Source organism: Xyrauchen texanus, chromosome 21 (genome assembly GCF_025860055.1).
Source record: "Xyrauchen texanus isolate HMW12.3.18 chromosome 21, RBS_HiC_50CHRs, whole genome shotgun sequence".
Classification (NCBI taxonomy): Eukaryota; Metazoa; Chordata; class Actinopteri; order Cypriniformes; family Catostomidae; genus Xyrauchen; species Xyrauchen texanus.
In genome coordinates this window covers 36,831,774-36,854,161 of record NC_068296.1, presented here as the reverse complement: position 1 = coordinate 36,854,161, position 22,388 = coordinate 36,831,774, and the positions used below count along the sequence as shown (strand labels likewise).

At 39.0% G+C, this 22,388-nt stretch overlaps 1 protein-coding gene across 4 annotated transcripts in view; it reads right to left on the bottom strand.

The window, feature by feature from the left end:
* dmxl2 (Dmx-like 2) overlaps nucleotides 1-22,388 on the bottom strand; it is an 85,469-nt gene that overhangs the window by 18,536 nt on the left and 44,545 nt on the right. For 2 of the 4 annotated variants that reach the window (XM_052151956.1, XM_052151958.1), the window contains exons 19-30: nucleotides 19,584-19,694; nucleotides 19,325-19,494; nucleotides 16,558-16,655; nucleotides 16,242-16,407; nucleotides 15,065-15,329; nucleotides 14,118-14,884; nucleotides 13,333-13,623; nucleotides 11,393-11,584; nucleotides 11,053-11,129; nucleotides 10,298-10,428; nucleotides 8,240-8,485; nucleotides 7,385-7,435 (exon numbers count right to left, since the gene is read on the bottom strand). In XM_052151956.1, the coding sequence (XP_052007916.1) occupies nucleotides 7,385-7,435; nucleotides 8,240-8,485; nucleotides 10,298-10,428; nucleotides 11,053-11,129; nucleotides 11,393-11,584; nucleotides 13,333-13,623; nucleotides 14,118-14,884; nucleotides 15,065-15,329; nucleotides 16,242-16,407; nucleotides 16,558-16,655; nucleotides 19,325-19,494; nucleotides 19,584-19,694 (2,565 nt within the window). The remainder of the gene's footprint in view (nucleotides 1-7,384; nucleotides 7,436-8,239; nucleotides 8,486-10,297; nucleotides 10,429-11,052; nucleotides 11,130-11,392; nucleotides 11,585-13,332; nucleotides 13,624-14,117; nucleotides 14,885-15,064; nucleotides 15,330-16,241; nucleotides 16,408-16,557; nucleotides 16,656-19,324; nucleotides 19,495-19,583; nucleotides 19,695-22,388) is intronic. The other 2 variants (XM_052151957.1, XM_052151959.1) reach the window with 1 other exon arrangement.

Below are 22,388 nucleotides of genomic sequence, written 5' to 3'. Positions count from 1 at the left end.
AAATGGCATTAAATGTGGCCATGTTGAGATTGGTTCTCTCTGAGAGAAACACAAAGTATGAGGATCATGTGTTTCCTGTTTAACTTCATCGCTGAATAATAGATCATGTGGCTCAGATGACATCTCAGTGAAGGTATGCGGTATGGGATTCATTTTAATGAGACTAGGACCAGCGCAGATAGGGTCTGAGCCCTCAAGATACAGTTCGTTAATTCAATTAGAATTCTATTTCTAGTCTGTTTCTTGTGGCTTACTTAAGTTCACTAAGATCACTTAGTGGTTCAACGTAGTCTTTGGTACGCTCCACTTTGCTACGTGAAGGCACGGAGAAACTTGCACTGGAAATTCTGTCCTCAATTGCTACCTTGGCTGCTTCCAGCACTTCTGCCTGGGCCAGAGCAGCGGCTTGTTCCTTTTCGCATTGGAGCACCTCCAAATCTCCTTCCATTTTAGCTTTGTCCAGTTTATGGGTAATTTCTAACGTAATTTTGTCGCATTTGCTAGCATTCTCTTTCTTTACAAACAACGCATGAGTACGTGCCACTTCTGCTTGAGCCCGAGCAGTGCTGCTGCCATGATAACTGACATCCTTGGTGATCGTGATAATCGTGATGAACAAGAGCTTTTTGAGCCTGCCTTTGATGCTTGGTCCACCGTGATTATGGTTTTCTCTGAGCTCACCTCTGCAGGGGCAGTAAGCTTCTCAACTAGGTTCATGGCTCAGTTATGACTGCAATCTTCTTCCATGTAACTTGTATTGCTTGTAGGACTCATAATCTTTTCACTGTTCTGATCTCGTTGCATGTGCAAACACAACTGAACAGCCATCCAAACTCCATCCATTAAGTACAGATGAGTCAGAATTCCTCTTAGTATATGCCAGAAACATTTTGGATTAGAAGTGAAACTGTAAAGTAATGAGTCAGGATGAATTATCTAATGACAAAAGAATATACATGTAAATAGTTCTGAAGCATACTTCTGAAAATACCCTGAATGAAATCAATAAAAACAATCCACTTAAAAGAGATTATCAAATAACAACAAATACAGACAATGACTTGTATAAAAAGGTTATCTCATCAAAATAAATTACAATGAACACATCAAAAGCAATTTCAAAGAAAAGCTAAGCTAATAGCTAAAGGCTATCACCAGAATGACATTAAATCAAAGCTTCCAGTAAACTTGATATCACAAATACATGTAAATATGTATCATCAAGCATTATATAAAGAAGAATCAACTTACAGATGTAGCTTTAACCAAGACAAAACAAAGGATGGAGCTGAAGATTAAAAAACGGACTACATGAGAAATGTGGTCAATACTGAACTCATTTGACTTATGTCCAAACCATACAAGAAAATATTGAATTTGAAGCAGAATAACAGTATTTAATTATTTTAGGGGAAAAAAACTAAACAAAACAAAAAAACACTACAATTCATCAGGATGTTATTTTTACATACATTTTATGAATTTCAGTGATTTATATAAAAAAAAAATATGAAACTATATTTGTTTAATTGCACATACTGGGAAAATTTCACCTAAAGTAACTCATTAGCAGCGTACTACAAACTTTAAATTATGAAAATAATATATATTGTGAGTTGTTTTACTAGGCCTCTGGTCATGGTGGTTTTTAGACGAATGGAGAAGCTTTTTAGGTAGGGTGGAATCTGTCATCTCTGATCCAGTTTGTTTGCTGGCTTCCATGGCTGCAGCATGCAGTGTTATTTGCCTGCAAACTTATTCAAATCTTGCAACCCGGTGGTGTCGAAATACTATTGGCGAGTGGACAGTGGGCGGGATCACACAGGCCAAAACATAAACAGAAAGTCCAGCCCAGAATGGAAACTTCAAAGTAGAATATACTGGCTGTAGCATTGTTATCGGAGAAACAAGTATTTCAACTTAGCATGTTTCCTATTTCTCTAATGACATATTATAGTCATTTGATGATTTAGTACAGTACAAATATTACATATAGCACCTTTAATAGTGTTTTTCTTATGTTAGAATGCAAGCCAATTAAATGAATGCTTGGACATCAGTGACGTTTTAGCACCGTTTATGGACTTTTTAGATGGTCCCTTATACACCATATGTGGATATTATGCCTCAGAAAGGTGCACTCAGTAAAGTTATGTCTTTGTGTCATCTTGGACTTACTACTGACATCTAGTGGTTCGGATGCAGCATCATTTTAAATCAATAGTTTTCAGTTTCAGATGTCATTGTAGAAATGTAGTATTCACAGTCAGCCATGATTACTTTAATCAATGAGTGAAAGTGTCCAATGACAGGACAGTTACTGAGATAATGCAAGTAGTATTCAGCTGGTCATGTGATTCTAACATGGCAGCCCCCATGTGTGGACCCTCTTCATGTAGTACAGCTTAATACAGATTTTATAAGGTAACTGATATGACGGTCTTCATTTCAATGCGAGAGGTCATGATTTCATGCATATATTGCAAAATTACATTTCATGTCTTTAATAGTTGACATTATTAATGAGGAAAAAATGACTGAGTGCATCTTTAACTTTATCCCACTTGCTGGTCTTGCTCATTGTGTTCTAAAGTGTCCGGTTTCTGTTTTACTGAGTGAGAAACCACTCCAAATAATTTAGTTTTTCAGAAACGAAAGAATATGAAATAATCACGCATTTGGGCAGTGAACCAATTGTGAAGGAAGGGCTTGACACTATCCACACAGCCAATCAGGTGAGAAGCTATGGTACCTACCCTTTCCATTTCGACTGTTTTCTGACTTGCTGCTGTGTTTCGGGATTCGTGACATTGCTTGCGTCCAGTGTAGACAGGGTGTTATTATTTGTTGTTTTAAATGCGTAGTGTATATATATATTTTTTTTAAATAGTAAGCAGTATTCATGTTTAGTATGCAGTACACCATATGTTAATACGCCATTCAGAACATAGCCAGACAGGGAAACTATTTAAAAAAAGTATTTTTTATAGAAATAATGTGTATAAACAGAATGAAACTATATTCATGTTAATAAAGCTCTCTCTTTGAAATTGAAAACTGAGAGACGGAGAGAATAAAGAAAGTGATCCAGGCAGAGAGGCAGACATGCTGTCAGTATAGTGAGAACAGTAGCACACTGCACTGTGAAAGAGTCTGAACACACTGTACAATGAGAGCAGACATTGATGAGTAAACACATTCACACAGGCCCACCATCATTACAGATGTATGTCTTCACTCATAACTCATTTATGGCTAATAAAGCTCATAGGACTTTTAGATCTCAGCTGGAGAGTGATTTCTAACATCTTTCTTACACATTTATCCTGTTTCACTTCATCAAGTACAACTAACAAACACAATAACACCAGCACAACAATAAGCAAGGGATGTGGGACTCACATTAAAAAGCACCATGATGACAATGATGATCGTGGGTCATTTATTGTAATGTAGAGTGTCATGCCATCAGTTACCTCACACCCACCCACACACCCACACCCACACCCACACCCACACACACACACACACACACACACACACACACACACCCACACACACCCACACACACACACACACACACACACATACATGTTGGTCTACCTATCATTATGAGGACTTTCCATAGACATAATGACTTTTATACTGTATAAACTATAGATTCTATCCTCTAAACCTAACACAACCCCTAAACCTAACCCTCACAGAAAACCTTCTGCATTTTTACATTTTCAATAAAACATTGTTTAGTATGATTTTTAAGCGATTTGAATTATGGGGACACTAGAAATGTCCTCATAAATCACATTTATAGCATAATAACCTTGTAATTACCAGTTTGTAACTTACAAAATTGTCCTCGTAAATCACAAAAACACGCACACGCACACGCACACACACACACGTGTACTTTCAAACACACTTAAAGTCAATCTCATCTCTTCAGGTGGCTGGACTCACTCTCTCACTGACTGACTCACTCTCTCACTCTCTCTGTGTGTGTGTTGATGTGTCTCACTCTCTCACTCTCTCTGTGTGTGTGTTGATGTGTCTCACTCTCTCACTCTCTCTGTGTGTGTGTGTTGATGTGTCTCACTCTCTCACTCTCTCTGTGTGTGTTGATGTGTCTCACTCTCTCTGTGTGTGTTAATGTGTCTCACTCTCTCTGTGTGTGTTAATGTGTCTCACTCTCTCTCTCTCTCTCTGTGTGTGTTAATGTGTCTCACTCTCTCTCTGTGTGTGTTAATGTGTCTCACTCTCTCTCTGTGTGTGTTAATGTGTCTCACTCTCTCTCTGTGTGTGTTAATGTGTCTCACTCTCTCTCTGTGTGTGTTAATGTGTCTCTGTCTCTGTCTCTGTCTCAGTCTCAGTCTCTGTGTGTTGATGTGTTTTCTGTGTGCTGAAGGGTCTCATTAACATTTAAAGCACATTTAACTCAGACTGCATACACATCTGAAAAGACTCACCTCGAATATTATCCTTAAAATGTTGAACCTTGAAACGAAATGTTCAAAGAGAAACACTCGCTTGTGTGTATGTGAGGGTTGATTTTGGAAAAAGAGCTGAAGGCAGATTAAATTCACTTGTGTGTTGATCAAAGGATCTGCTCTGAGAGCTATGCCAAAAAACACTTTGACAAAATGCCAGAGCTGACAAGTATGAAAATAAACCCTTAATCACGGTGTTATTTTAAGTGAATGTGGCCTTTGGAGTTTTCAGACCAGAAGCTTGTTTGATTTGTTCCAAAACAGGTGCTAAAATTTTCAAATTGTTGCATTTTCTTCTTGGTTTGGAATGCCTTAACTCGGCAACATTTCAAAACTGACCAAAATGATGTTAGTAAAAGACACATGTGAGCAAACGGTCTCCCGATTGGTCAGAATGTTTGCTCGCTGTTCTGAGATTTAGCTCATTGTATTGTTTATATCACGGTTATGAAAATCAGATTTTGCACATCAAATAAACATTCCTCATTCAGATGGATACGAGTTATTTGTATCTGTCATTAGTTGCTTTTGAGTTGTTTCTGCATTGAAAATTGCCTGTTCATCCACATCACTTGGCACAGACCTTCACAGACTGTTCTGACTCCGGTTGCTCTGACCTTTCTAACAGATCGGAATTACGGCTTTCGCACAGAAGACAATCAAATCCCTATAAACAAAATCCCATTGACTTAATGTTCAAATGGACCAAGACTATTCAAATTCCAGCTTATATTTATTAAGTCCACTTATAATGTTTGTCACGGTTTTTTTTTAACCAAAAACAGTCCTAATTTACTAAAAGTTACTAAGTTTTCATAATCATAACATTTTCATTACAACCAGTAATTACTCTGATTTAAGTCTTACAAGCCTTTAGTAAACATAATACAGTAACAGCTCTTGGTTTATTATTAGTCAGACATGACGAAATTAATGACTTGCAGTTCAGTGTGTTTTTATATTCACTACAAAGCAGTGGCTGGTAAGAATAATTCGTTTTTTGAATCGGACTACACTGGACTCAATGTATGTTTTGAGCAGCAGATTCAAATGAACCAGCTCATAAGAGTCATTAGTTCAGGAATCAGACTTGACCGGTTGCCATATGTGTTTCACGTTACTGATTCGATCAGCAGTGGCGCTGAATGGTCACACAGAATAATACACCAAGGCGGAAAAATACACATTTAAGAGCTGTTAAAGGGACGGAAAGAAACGATGCATTTATTTTTATTATTTAACTGGTTCTGAATAAGAACTGGTTCTCTGTTCCCAATCGAGTAGATCGATACTCCTAAATCTGTCCAAAATCTACAGGCAGCCTTTTTAATATTGTGTTAAATAGGGTGTTTTTGAATATTGCGTTAAATAATAAAAAAAAATAAAAAAATGTAAAAAAATTATTTCAGCTATTTTGTGTACATCTCGAATAATTATACTGGCCACCAATCATCCTGCTCTCTACATATTGGTACTGGCCATTAAAAAATCCCATAGTGGTTGTCACGTCTTGACCAGTGTATGCAGTTTAGTAATTCATAATACAACCCTAACTTTAAACATGTCACACACTATAACGGAAAAAAAATAAAAAGCATTTACATTTTATTACGCTTTTGATTGGGGTTTCAATTGAACAATGTTATGCTAGCACTCTATACCGACTCATCAGGTAAATTGTAACATGGGATTACACCACCATTCATTTCTGCATTGTTTTTTCAGAAAGGCTAACAAATCAAATTATCACATGGTATTTAAATTGTTTTTTTTTTCTTCACATTTTCAGGAACATGGTATGATTGACCAACAGTTAAGCAATGGTTTCCATTTATTAAAAAAAGATCGACATTCTAGCAATTTTTTTAACAACTATACTACACAAATGTTGCATTCATGAGCATTTAATGTTACCATTAATTCCTTACATTGTTTGATCTCCATTTACAAATCAAAATACAATGCTGCAAAAAGTACAAGTAGCTTGACAGGACCTTGCAAACAGTCTAGATTTGGCCATCTAGTCAGGTTTGTGTTCATTTTTAAAGAATAACTGCAGGTTGGGGTTTGTAATTATTAAAATAAATATGATGCCCACGAACAGACGAATAAGGGGCTGTTCACACTGAACGTATATTTGTGTGTCTGCGATGTTTTTCCTTGATTTTTTTCTTGTAAACATTGGTCTTTGACCGTTGCACCGCATCTCGCAGTTTTTCTTAGCGTTTCACACAGGATCTATGTATTTATTAGACACTGTGTCCCAAGTAAAAAACAAACAAACAAACAAAGTATAACCTCATTTCGAGACAACTGCGATCTGTTTAAATTGTTGTGCTGCATCTAGATTATTTAGCGCAGGTATCACAAAGATTCAATGTTCTTAAGAAGGTCTGAAAGTACTGAAGAGGTCTTCATGTGACTTTTACATTGTTAGCAAAGTTTCAGCACTTGATAAACGGTTAGCCAATGTTTTTACTCTTTTGTTCTGGTGTTCTGAGGGGCCGCTGTGCCTTGTTGAAACTCTGTATGTTTACTTTTACAATACTAATGTTAACTATGATGCTTAAATAAAATAAAGCCTATTGCAACATATTGACTTGCTTGGAGAAGAATTTCTAAAGAGTGAGATCAGTGAGATTTTAGGTTTGAGTCAGGTTCTGGCTAATTTTAAGTCTAATCAAAATGATTTCTGTTTTTATATAAAGCTCAGACAGAAAGAGACACAGACACAGACACACACACACACACACACACACACACACACACACACACACACACACACACACACACACACACACACACACACACACACACAAAGCTAGACCAGACTGAAGTTTAGACAAGCTAAAAGGCTAAGCAGATAGAGACAGGAGGAGAGACAGACAGCGGTGTACCTGATTTATTGTCAGTCTGGAGCTCTGTCTGTCTGTTTGACTCCACAATGGCTGTGATGGTCACATGCACGTGCACACACACACAAAAGAGTGAGATGAGATGAAAATGAGACAAAACCAAATGTGCACACAAGAACAAAAACTGGATGAAACACACATAAACTAACAAAACATAATAAATAAATACAATTAAAAAATCAATCTTGTATGAAACATTGTAAGAGAAGCAAACAGCACGGCAAACGCACACAGCAACCCTCCACACACTAACAGGGACTGAGACACTTTTTCCCATCTGGAATAAATTAATTAACTGGTCTTTAAAGTGACAATTTAAACAAAACCGGAAGTATCCTTCCCAGCTCATTTCCTGTTCCTGTATGGAGGAAGTGCCTCTGAGCTCTTACTCACAGCTCTCTGGCTGTGCTGTTTCAACGATGACGTTATCGTGGGCACCAGCCTCAGTCTGAGGCGGAGCTTGGCTGACGGCAAGGGCCGGTGGGTCAGAAGCTGTGACCTTTACCCCCTCTGACCCCTCCGACCCTGCTGCCTTGAGAGCAGCTGACAAGAGATGAAATCTGATTATCAGCTCGACGATCAAGAACACTTTTACACACATATAACAGAACAAATACACACTGTGACATGTTACAGATACTTAAGCCGGGAAATTGCTCGAGTTCATTTGCATTTTGACATCGGGCCATGTTCTCACACGTAAAAAGTGTAAAATATAAACATTAAATCGTAACATAAAATGCCTAAATGTACAATCCAGGCGTTATGTGTGAAAGCGCTTAATACGCACTCTCCTCGAAGGTGTGATGGGGTTAGTGGCAGGGGAAATAGACTCACCTGGAGCGATTTCAGGTCGCTTGGGTTTAACGATAAGTTTGGCTCCACCCCCAAACACGGCAGCCCACATGCGGTTGTTGAGGGGGTGAGCAGCCAGCCGGAAGAGCTCGTTACCAGAGTGTGTGCCCAGACCGTGAATCAACAGACTTAGATACACGGCCACCACCGCCTCACACAACATGACGTTCAGATGCACGTTATCATCTCCCTGAGCACACGCCAAAAGACTAATAAGAGACGACACACCTGCAGAGAGAGAACACACACACACACACAATGAGCCACTGACGGCTAAAATTAATCAATCCATCCATCCATCAATCAATTTGCCTATCCATCCATCAATCTTTCCATCCAACCAACCATCCATCCATCCATCAATTTGTCCATCCATCTATTCATCCATCAATCAATCAAACAATCTGTCTGCCCATCCATTCTTCCGTCTACACATTAATCCACACATCAGTCTGTCAGTCCATTTAACCATCCATCCAATCCATCCAATCAAACATATCCATCCATCCATCCATCTAATACATCCACCAATCAAACATATCCATCCACCATCCATCTATCAAACACATCCTTCCTTCCATCCATCCATCCATCCATCAAACATATCCATCCATCCATCCGTCTGGCCATCCGTCCATCCATCCATCCATCCATCCAAATCCATCAATCCATCTGTCCGTCCATCCATCAATCAATCCATGCATCCATCCATCTGTCCGCCCATCCATCTAATCCATCCATCCATCCATCCATCTGTCCATCAATCCATCCGTCCATCCATCCATCCATCAAACATATCCATCCACCAACCATTAAGCAAACACATCCTTCATCCCATCCATCAAACATATCCATCTATGCATCCATCAAACATATCCATCTATGCATCCATCAGACATATCCATCTATGCATCCATCAGTCCATCCGTCCATCCATCCATTCACCCAACCATCCATCATCCATCAAACATATCCATCTATGCATCCATCAGACATATCCATCTATGCATCCATCAAACATATCCATCTATGCATCCATCAGACATATCCATCTATGCATCCATCAGTCCATCCGTCCATCCATCCATTCACCCAACCATCCATCATCCATCAAACATATCCATCTATGCATCCATCAGACATATCCATCTATGCATCCATCAAACATATCCATCTATGCATCCATCAAACATATCCATCTATGCATCCATCAGACATATCCATCTATGCATCCATCAAACATATCCATCTATGCATCCATCAGACATATCCATCTATGCATCCATCAAACATATCCATCTATGCATCCATCAGACATATCCATCTATGCATCCATCAGTCCATCCGTCCATCCATCCATTCACCCAACCATCCATCATCCATCAAACATATCCATCTATGCATCCATCAAACATATCCATCTATGCATCCATCAAACATATCCATCTATGCATCCATCAAACATATCCATCTATGCATCCATCAGACATATCCATCTATGCATCCATCAGTCCATCCGTCCATCCATCCATTCACCCAACCATCCATCATCCATCAAACATATCCATCTATGCATCCATCAAACATATCCATCTATGCATCCATCAGACATATCCATCTATGCATCCATCAGTCCATCCGTCCATCCATCCATTCACCCAACCATCCATCATCCATCAAACATATCCATCTATGCATCCATCAAACATATCCATCTATGCATCCATCAAACATATCCATCTATGCATCCATCAGTCCATCCGTCCATCCATCCATTCACCCAACCATCCATCATCCATCAAACATATCCAACCATTGCAGGGGCATTTTGATGAACGTTTATGAAATCAAAAAAATGTGTTTGATTTTGGTGAATTGTGCACAATACCACCATGGGACTTTATCAGAAAATCAAATGGGATCCATTTGGATTTTCTGTTTTATTTAAAGGTTTTGTTGTCCTATTCACACAGAATGTGTCATCACTAGTTGAGGGTGTCTGTGTGTATGTAGATGTGCATGTGTAGTGATGTTTGTTACCCGGCCACAGTGCAGGAGCAGAGGTGGGCGTGGCATGTTCCTCGATGCTCTCTGTGCGAAGTCGACGCCTGTCGCTCAGTAACAGCCCCTGATACACCATCCCTGTGAACTGACTGGCCTCTGACTGACTGCTGAACACACACACATACACACCAGCAGGAGGGAGTAAGTCAGGTACAGTGTGTGTGTGTGTGTGTGTGTGTGATAGCAGGATGGAACATTATTCTTATTATGCAGATAACAATACAAGCACCTACAACATCTTTAGAGGCATTTTAAATGTAGTTTACCCAAAAATGAAAATTCTCTCATAATTTACGCATCCTTGTGTTGCTCCAAACTCGTATGACTTTCTTTCTTTCAAGGAACACAAAAGAAAATATTCAGAAAAAAGCTGTCAGTTAAAAAAAAACAAAAACTAAACTATAAAAGCAGTCCATACATCTTATACGTTATATCCACGAGACATGTAATAATTTATAGTATGATTTCAGAAGACAGAATATAAACCATGAGTTGTATGGACTACTTTTATGATATTTGTATTTATTTTGGAGAGTGACAGAACCCGTCACCATTCTTTTCCATTATTTGGAGTGGCTCGGATATTCTTAAATTCTCCTTTTGTGTCCCGTGGAAGTAAAATGGGTTTGGAAGAACATGTAAATGATGGCAGAATTGTAATTTTTATAGACACAATGTTATTAAGGTGACAATGTGTCTATATGTAGCAGTGTGTGTCTGTGTGAGAGTACCTGTAACTGTGGCTGTCACACAGCGCCTGGTAGATACAAGCTGACAGAGATGCAGCGAGTGTGTGAAGAGCATTTACCTGAGACACAAACACACAACTAGTCTTATTTTGCCATTCATTTCATCCACACACAGCATATTATTTACAATACAATTTTCAATTAACCATCAAAACATCCTTAAAACAAGATACATTTACATGACATGAGATATGATGTCTTGTTTTTCGTGAAGTCTAACAATATTTTGTACATTTTATAAATTCAACAAAAAAAATTAAATAAATAATAATCTATTTGTTTTTCACTTCCTCAAGTGTGTGTGTGTGTGTGTGCCTCTCACCCGGTCGTCCAGTATGTCTGGGTGTGGCGGCGCCTCCATCTGGACGATAGTGTAGAGGATGTCATGTATGTGGTTGTTAAGGTGCATTACGGGGTTGGCGATGAAGGTCTTTGTGGGGGCGATGCTGGCCGACAGCAGGGGCAGAGTGGTGGGAAGGGGGAGGGGTGACTGAAGCTGCTTCACTGTCATTTCCTGATGCAACAAACACATCCAATCAAAACCCAACACACTAAAAACTGACATCTTTCAGTTACTTGCAAAAATGATTACATTAATTATATTCAATAGATCAGCTGCTTAAACCATGGCCATTAAAACATTACTGAATAAAAATGCATTGGCAACTGTTGCCATCTACTGTCTGACAAGCATTTGCTTTTGTCTATTGTGAGTCAATGGAAGTTGGGTGTGTTAGGATAGTATTAAATTGAATTTTACAAAAACTATTCAATAAGTGACATAAAGTACTCCAAGAGGATGTCCGCCCTTATTCACAAATAAACATGTATATTTTTAGAGCAGAGGCAAACCCAAAAAATACATATATTCACTATAGAAATGACTTTTAAGACTTCCAGGCTTGGAAATCACAGATGTTTCTAGGTTTTCCATGACTGTAGGAACCCTAAAATAATGTATATGAAAACTAAATTTTCTTAAAGATGATTTTTGTCTTGTTTCCCAGTAAAAAAATATATAAAAACCATTAAATTCAGTTGAAAATGCAAAAGACATTTGGACATTTGGACACATGACTTAATCTTATGATAAATTCAAGTGTATTTTGTCTTACTGTGCTGGCAGATTTTGTCACTTGTTTATACTTTAAAAATCTTATCTGCCAGAGCAGTAAGACAAAATAAACTTTTTTGCAAGATATATTCCTGAAAACAAGTGAAAATCTTCAATGCAGCATTGATTTCAAAGATGGCCTATTTTCAATTATTGAAATAAAAGCTGAAGTGTGTCATTTCTGTTCCACTAAAATGAATAGCATAAATGAAAATTGTTTTCAAACAGCTTTTATTTTTTTTGGCATACGATCAAACAAACAAATAGTCCCACCCCCATGTCATGCCATTGGTCATTGAGTCAACGTTGTTGTGTTGTGCTGGATGGGTCACTCAAAACAGAGGGATTTTTATAGAGACACAGTGTTTAAACTCCTGAGGCCCAAGCGTGAATGGAATGTGGATTTTCCCTTTTTAATTGGTAACTAGTAGCACCTTATAAACATGCACAATTTTCTAGAGAAATATATATATATATATATATATATATATGGACGCTCCCTTGCTCCCTATTTAGTGAATGACTTAACCTCCAGTATGCTGTCTGTCCACACTGGTCTCAGAACAGTTTGAAATGCAACTTATTTTCATCCTAATTCCATATAAAGCCTCTGAAAGCAACATTTTTCAGCTTTTGGATGAACTCATTGATTCTCAATGTGATAATGCAACAGTTAATATAGGGTTTCTAAGGAAATAATGCACTAAAGTACACATTAGTGTACATTGTGTTTAGCAGCATGGCATTTTGCAATACCTAACTAAAATGTAAAAAAGGTTTCAATGTAAAAACTTAATTAGGTCTCTTACTAGATGTAGTTTTGTTGGCGTTTCTCGCAAAGACAAACTTCGCTGTGGTCAGCGCTATGTTGTTTGGTCACATGAATCTGTGCACCAAAAGTTTAACTCGTGAGGTCAGTTGGTGAAATTAAATTATGCTTTGCGAATAGCAAAGTCAAAATACATTGTCCATGCCTGTGTATGCTGTCACACGAGGTTCAAGATTTTGAGAAAATTTACCTACAAATGGCTTACTTATAATTTTTCTGCATATTAAGATGGGATAGGAGAAAGTATTTTAACACAGAAGTAACACACTTCAGCTTTTAAACTACATATGCATACTCTATCTCTTTCAATCACACACACCTGCTGTGATTCCTGTAGCAGGAACAATAACTCCATCCTGACGGAGGTCACTCCTCCACCCTTGGCCCCGTGAAGACTGCAGTAACTAAGGAAGACTCTGAGAAGGGCCTGGTTCTTCCTCAGCCAGGCTTTCCTCCGCTCCGCATGCAGCTGTTTGGCCTGCAGACGCCGACGCTCCATCTGGTGTCGTTCATACGTACCTGCATCACCTCGGATCAGAGAGTCCTCCAGGTCCAGAGATCCATCCCCACCCCATTTCTCCAGCTGACCTACAGCTGTCTTTCCCTCAACCTAACACAACAGATTCAAAGCTTAGCAATTCATCTGATATTTACAACATATTCAATACTGTTTTGCTGGCGAAATTAACCAACATGTAAATATCACAACGATTGTATTGCCCTTTTTATCTGTTATTGGCCATTTCCAAAAAAAAATCATACCATTAAACAAGTTTTACGTCTTCTCCAAGCCTCGTGACTAGCGAGTATGGCCGTTTAGAGAGAAATGTTTTATAAAAGAATCTCTGATTTAAACTCCAGGAATTTAATATATTTCAAACTGTAATTCTCAAAGAATTGGTTCAAAACTCTGATTAAATCATTTGTTTGCATCATCATAATGAGGGCTAAATGGTAAAACAATGGCCCTGAAACTCAAATCCAAGGGGAACATTTTCCCCCCTTAATGTGCCTCTGACATTGAACGGCATGAAGAAGCTCCTCTCTGAAAAGGAACGTAGTGTTTAGTTTATCAAAGCTCACAGCGAGACACTGTGCACCAACCTTATAGTTGCAGATAAGGTGAATGGCCTCAATCTCCTTCTCCAACCAGTTGTAGAGCTGAAATCGCAGTTTTCCACCATCCACCTCGTATCCCGTTGCCAGTGTCCGCAGCTCCGTCATCAGGATCTTCAAACAGGCTCTAAACTTCAGCTGTTCTGCGATCACATCCACCTCTGATTTACCCGCCGAGTCCTGGTGCTGTAGGGCCGACCCTTTAGATGGCTTTTTGGCCTCCTCATCCCCAGCCTCTGGTTTCTTCATTGTGAGCCCACCCTCCTCATCCTCATCTTCCTCTTTATCATCATCCCAGTCCAGCTGTAGTCCTTCATTCTCCATTTTAACCATTGGTTGACTCCAGTCCAGCCCGGCTAAAGAGTCCGCTCCCCAGGCCTGACTCGGGGCAGCAGGAGCGCCCCAGTCTAGATCTACCATCTTACCTCCATTCTCCAGCGGATTTGCGGCACTGACGTTAGCTACGGACGAGCCATTACTCAGAGATAACGCTTTCTTAGCGACCTTTGGGATCTTGGATAAGACTTCGAGAGCCAGGAGTGGGCAGCCCACCTTGAAGTGAGCATTAGCAGTGGTGAAGAAGAGTTTCCGCTCAATCAGGTTGATTTCATCAGCGCTGTTGCGTTCTGATGTTATACTGACCGCAGCCAGAGAAGCATCGGGTTTGGCGAAGTGCCGGCGAATGATCAGAGGATGTGTGCGCAAATAGTTATAGAAACTGAAGACGACAGGGTTACAGGATTTAACCAGCACATCTGAAAGACAGGGAAACAGTCCTGATAAAAATTAAGTGTCTCAAGTAATCCATAAAAGCAATTATGCAAAAACTAACTTTAGGGTATAACAATAAGGATGGCTTGGTGCGTGAGGCACTGCTTCACGTCGTGTCTTAAAACCCCTTTACCCTGGTAAAACAATGCGTGAGTGACTCTTACCAGGGTTCTGGTCATCCTCTTTGTGAATCTGCTCCAGCAGTGTGTCCAGGGCTCTGGTGTAGTCCTTCATGATCCAGTATGCAATACTCCTCAGGAACGGGTCAGGGTGCAGTTTAGTACAGGAGAAGCCGCTTCCATCACTGTTGCAGCCGAGAACCTTCTCGTGCAGGATAGCCTTGCAGGTGGAGGAGCTCTCGTAATCGGCCTCGTACAGACGAGCCACGACCATCGCAAGCTGGATGTCCTCCATCTTCTCCAGACAAACCTACCAAAAACAAAGAGGACACAGACAGAGAGAAAACAAGTTATGTCTTTTTATTTTGTATAGTGCTTCTCACAATACACATCATTTCAAAGTAGCTTTACAGATTATCATGCCTTAAAGGGATAGTTCACCCAAAAATGAAAATTCTCTCATCATTTACGCGCCCTCATGCCATCCCAGAAGTGTATGACTGACTTTCATCTGCTGAACACAAACAAAAGGGCAGCATAAAAGTAATCCATATGATTTCAGTGGTTAAATCTATATATTTAGATGTGATATAATAGGATGAAAACGGGTCAATATATAAAAATCTAAAAATCTTGATTTGTGTTCTGCGAAGACAAAATGTCATACACATCTGGGATGGCAAGATGGTAAGTAAATGATGTTTGGGTGAACTATCCCTTTAATGTAATGCAAGCCTGTGGCAAGGGAAGAAACTCCATAATATGTTAGTTAATGGAGTAACAAAAACTGGAGGAATCAGACTCAGCTGTGGGAACTCATCTGATTTGCCAATATTATTTATCTCAAGTATAAAGTATGTGATTTTTGTATCTAAATTATACTGTTTTCTAGTGGTGGAGTTCATCCATATTCCTAATATAGCTCCACAAGTCTCATAGTTTGTCATGTACATATGGGTTCTGCTGTTATCAATGTGTTTTGACTGAGTGCTGTCAGATGTCAGGCCCAAGGTAAACTAAAGCTGTCATCTGCACATCAGTGGAGTTCCTCTGTGATATTTAGACTAAACTTAAGCACTCAGGGCTGTTATATCACAATCCACTATTTACAGACACACACACACTCTGACATCACACTCGACAACCAAACTGAAAGCAGTAGACGTTTTATTTATTCTTCATGGAATGGTTTTCAACGTGGTTAAAGTGGCATGATGCAGACCTCGATGGCATCTTTTAGGGATCCGGCGAGCAGGAAGAATGCGGCGGATTGCTCAAAGCGCTGTTTTCCGAGGAGAGAGAAAGCATTCTTTAAAGCTGCCTTCCTCCAGCGGTCCTCACTGAAGTTATGACTGAAAAACTGGGTCATTTTCTCATCGTGTTGAGACCTACACACAAATCAATACATACTTAAACATGCATATACTTTAGCCTTCAGCACTGGTGATAACACCATCCATACGGGAATATTAGACAGTATAAGTGTATCAGGGCATTTATAAACAGCTTGATGGAGACTGAGTGTGTATAAAGTGTACCTGAAAAGACCCCAGAGAACAGCCTTCTTCTTCATAGCCAGATAGAACAGAGCTGCATCCAGTGGATCATTTTTCCTCTGAAACGCTGCTTTAGCCACCTAATGCGCAAATACAGGGAGAGATTTATTTAGATTTTGAATTCAAATGTATACAGTGGGGTCTAAAATGTCCTAAAAGCATTCTTTCTAATTTAATACAACATTCCACAATACAAATTATATTATAAGCATAACAATTAGACAGACGGGCTGGTTTGAGTATTTCTGTAACTGCTGATCTTCTGGGATTTTAATGCACAACAGTATCTAGAATTTACTCAGAATTGTGCCAACAAAAACAACCAGTGAGCGGCAGTTCTGTGGACAGAAATGCCTTGTTGATGAGAGAGTTCAACAGAGAATGGCTAGACTGATTTGAACTGACAAAGTCTACAGTAATTCAGATAACCACTCTGTACAATTGTGGTGAGAAGAATATCATTTCAGAATAATATTCTGAGATGCGGGTTGGCGCTGTTTTGGCAGCACAAGGGGGTCCTACACAATGTTAGGCAGCAGGTTTTAAGGTTGTGGCTGATTGGTGTATATGTGAAAACAATGACTTATTTGTTGTCACGTGATCCATTCAACACAAAACAATCAAAATTGTTACTACACTGAGATTTCCTACTTTCGATGGATAGTTGAGAAACACACATCCTGGTTTGGAAACGCCCACTGATTACTCCATTGACATTCACTACTTTCATTGGATAGTTGAGAAACACCCATCCTGCTTTGGAACCACTCACTGATTACTACATTGAAATTCCATACTTTCATTGGATAGTTAAGAAAAACCAATTCAAGTTTGGAAACACCCACTGATTACTACACTGAAATTTCCTACTTTCATTGGATAGTTAAGAAACACCCATTTTGGTTTGGAAATGCCCACTGATTACTCCATTGACATTCACTACTTTCATTGGATAGTTGAGAAACACCCATCCTGGTTTGGAAACACCCACTGATTACTACTTTGAGTTTCCCTACTTTCATTGGATAGTTAAGAAACACCAATTCAGGTTTGGAAACACCCACTGATTACTACATTGAGATTTCCTACTTTCATTGGATAGTTGAGAAACACCCCTCCCAGTTTGGAAACGCCCACTGATTACCAGAGGTGGGACCAAGTCATTGTTTTCCAAGTCACAATTAAGTCTAAAGTCATTGCATTAAAGTCCCGAGTCAAGGCAGGCAAGTCCAAGTCAATTTACAAGTCCTCAATTTTTAGCTTCAAGTCTTAAACAAGTCATTAGTGCACTTTGCCCAAATTAGTGTCAGAGTAGTAATTACTATAATAAATTCATACTAATTTTATCTAGAAGTTTATAATTTATAATCTAATTTTATCTTCTTTTTTTATCGATATCTACTTGTAAAGACCAAAGAGGGTAATAAAGATGATACATGGATCTTATCTTTGGACACACATTAAGGCAAACCAAACTTTTACTCTAAACACGCAGTGAAAGGACGCTGAATGTGCTGAACTGGTGAATGAAATCTGAAATATTACCAGGCAGTGGCTAATTGCAGACATTTAAGTTGCATATACGATTTATATACTGGGCTGTTCAGAGTAAATGACCGGTTTTGTGATTTTTAGAACCATAAACAATATAATTAAATAAATATAGCTAAACGCATGACAGAGGACCAGCACGTCCGCAAAAGAATGAGTGTGTTTACATGCACATTCTAACCAGTTATGCTCAAAAAGCACCAACGTGTGTGGTCACAATAAATGGCGTTCCTTTATCAAGGTTATACAACAGCGTAATAAAACACCGGGTAGATTTTGTCCATTACACCAATTGCTATAACACGTTAAACGCTACTGACCGCAGTAAAAAATAGTTTGCGGTTTGATATGCAGACTTTGTTAGCCTGTAAATCTGCTATGTGCTGCCTTAGACATGTATGTTACTGAACCATAGCTGACGTAAATTTGTTAACAACTTACCTCTGTCTGTGGATTTTCAGATGCCTCACAAAATTGGACGTTGTCGACGAGGTGTCTGTAATTTTAGAACCACAGGTTCTACAGGTTGCAATCCTTTAACGCTGTATTCAATATATCCCAATTATATCACCTTTGGTATAATTTTTGCTGTGTCCGTGTCCTTAAATGCGCGCTGCGGTCTTCAAACTTGGTCCAGCTTTTGTGGAAGCTGATATACAACTGTTATCTTTGGTTTTAAAAAGTAAAAGTATTTCCAAGTCAGACGGCTGAAGTCCAAGTCAAGTTGCAAGTCATTACTGTCAAAGTCTAAGTCGAGTCGAAAGTCTTTTTTGATTCTATCGAGTCAAGTCGCGAGTCATCAAATTAGTGACTCGAGTCCGAGTCAAGTCCAAGCCACGCGACTCGAGTCCACACCTCTGCTGATTACTACATTTAAATTCCCTACTTTCATTGGATAGTTAAGAAACACCAATTCAGGTTTGGAAACGCCCACTGATTACTACACTGAAATTTCCTACTTTCATTGGATAGTTGAGAAACACCCATCCTGGTTTGGAAACACCCACTGATTACTACACTGAGATTTTCTACTTCGAACACGAGGACAATTGAATTTCAGACCGAACATATACCTCCTAAAAGGGTGTTTTGCCAGATTTTAGGAATACGATGGCATATGTATGACCTTAAAGCTAACAGATTTGGACTAAATCTAATTTAGATTTTTTAAGTGGTCTTGAATGTGAAGTTGTCTCACCTTCTCCACCATGCGTCTGAGGGTGTTTATATTTCTGATCCACCAGCCGACGCCCACTGCTCTGAGCTCAGACCACTGTAGATCACCTCTCTGCATGGCTGGAATCATGTTCAGCATCTCTTCCTCGGCTTCAGAGTGAAACGCCCAAGCAAAGTGACACGTGGACACACCTGGACATTGACAAATACAACCAGGTGAGACTATGACAACAGTGAATGTGCAAACTAGTTTGCGATTTCAGTATGTGTATGTGTGTTACCTTGATGCAGAAGCTGTATCCTATAGAGAGGGGGCAATGAGGTCAGCAGACAGGTGTGCAACCTCATGGCTAACAAATAACGTAGACCACATTCGTCTAGAGCCTCTCCACCTGCGGAACACACACATATGCATTTTTTAAATATACCTCAACTCTAAACCAACCTCAAAACCTTACAAAACATGTTTGCATTTTTAGATCTTGAGTGAGTCTCTGCATGAAGCGGTTTTTATTGTAGGGCCTCTCAGGAGATCACCAAAAAGTAGGTGACACAAGAGTAGAGGTTGACCAATAGTGGATTTTGCTGATACCAATAACTAAGGTGGTGGAAAAGGCCGCTTAAATGGCTGATAGTTTATAAAACCTATTTATAGGGTGATAAAAAAAACTAATCGTAGTCTTATATACACTGCCGGACAAATGTTTGGAACAATCTACAGATTTTGCTCTTATGGAAAGAAATTGGTACTTTTATTCACCAAACTGGCATTCAACTGATCACAATGTATAGTCAGGACATTAATAATGTGAAAAATTACTATTACAATTTGAAAAAAATGTTCAGAACTTCTTAAACTACTTCAAAAGAGTTCTCATCAAAAAATCCTCAATGTCAGCTTTGCAGATCCTTGGCATTCTAGCTGTCAGTTTGTCCAGATACTTGCCATTATCTCAAACACAGTTGAAAGCTATTTGGTTCGTTAAAATAAGCTTAACATTGTCTTTGTGTTTGTTTTTGAGTCACCACAGTTTGCAATAGACTGGCATGTCTTAAGGTCAATATTAGGTAAAAAACAAAATGGCAAAAAATAACAGATTTCTCTACAAACTCATCATTCAATCATTATTTTGAGGAATGAAGGCTATTCAATGCTTGAAATTGCCAAACAATGGAAGATTTCATACAAAAGATGTACACTACAGTCTTCAAAGACAAAAGGACAACTGTCAACAAGGACAGAAAGAGATGTGGAAGACCAGATGTACAACTAAACAAGAGGATAAGTACATCAGAGTCTCTAGTTTGAGAAACAGACGCCTCACATGTCCTCCGCTGACAGCTTCATTGAATTCTACCCGCTAAACACCAGTTTCATGTACAACAGTATAGAGAAGACTCAGGGGTGCAAGTCACTTTTGAAACAGAAAAATCAAAAAGAAAAGGTTCGAGTGGGCAAAGAAACACAGACATTAGACAACAGATAATTGGAAAAGAGTGTTATGGCTCTTAATCCCATTGAGCTTTTGTGGGATCAGCTAGACTGTAAGGTGCGTGAGAAGTGCCCCACAAGACACATCTATGGCAAGTGCTACAGGAAGTGTGGAGTGAAATGTCACCCGAGTATCTGGACAAACTGACAGCTAGAATGCCAAGGATCCACAAAGCTGTCATTGCTGCACATGGAATGTCCTGACTGTACAATGTGATCAGTCGAATGCCATTTTGGTGAATAAAAGTATTGATTTCTTTCAATAAGAGCACAATCTGTACATTATTCAAAACTTTTGGCCACCTGTGTGTGTGTGTGTGTGTGTGTGTGTGTGTGTGTGTGTGTGTGTGTATATATCTCTCGACAGATTTTTACCGATAACCAATAGTCCCACTGATTAATTGGTAAAACCGATGTTTTGATCTACAACTACAAAAGGGATCTATTAAACCTGTCAAAATAATAATTCAAATTTGACTTTCATTTTTAACTTCTTTAAAGTTCCTCAACAGCCTGATGTTTTTTTTCGCCTAATTATAACTACAGCACAAACACACACATGCTCTATCATTTACAGTGGGTATCCATTCAGAACAGGGTTTCCACGGCCCGGTACGATCAACACATGAATGAGTCATTAATAGCATTAATATCTCATTAGCAGCTCTAAACCGGTAAGGGGTGCTATAACCATAGAATTTCAACCAACCAGAGCTGAACGCCTGAGAACTCTTTCACCCAATGTAACGACCAATAAGTTGGAGGTGGTAAGGGCAAGTTAAGCTTGTTTTGCCAATCGCCATAAAAAACAACAACAACAAACAAACGCCACAACAATTATTTTCTGGGCAAACGTTGCAATGGAGACGAATGATAAAGACTTTACTGCAGCATTCAGCATTCACGAGGACATCCACGGATCAGAAAGTTATTTGCTTGCATTTATTCACATTTCATTAGAGATAATGCCTCTTAAAACCTTCTCTGCTAGTGTAACATGCCTAATAAATAAATATTTTCTCATTGACCTTTTAAATTTATTTTCATCTCTTTACACTCCGAATTCATCTACAAACGAATAGCAAAAAACAAAACGTTTATCCAATCAGAATTGATTCCTTGATGCTTACTAGCAAAGTGAATCCCTCAACATTGCAGTGAATAGGCATCTAACGTCAGATTATCAGATTAATCAGTCAGTCAGATTGATTTATTTGTTCTTGATGGGTGTGATCTTTAGGACATGTCCCAGTCCAGGCCTATTAGCTGGCCTTGAGTGACGCAATCACTCTTTAAGTGATATACGTAATTTGAAAGCGAAGAGATCTTGCTGATGAGTCGGCTGTAATCACCATTGAGAAAGAGATTCTAATGGATTTAAAAACCTGAAATGATCTGCATGACTATGTGATTGATTTATTCATTAAACAGGAAATGAGGGCTTATTTTCACTTCAAGTAAATTGGTAAATGCTTTTTGCATTGTTCTAGCAACATCAGGAGTTTTCTAAGTGGGAATTAGGCTGCTCGAGCATTCAGTGTCAGTTCAAGTTTTGAAAAGTAACCGTGTACCCTGACGAAACAAAATGTTATAT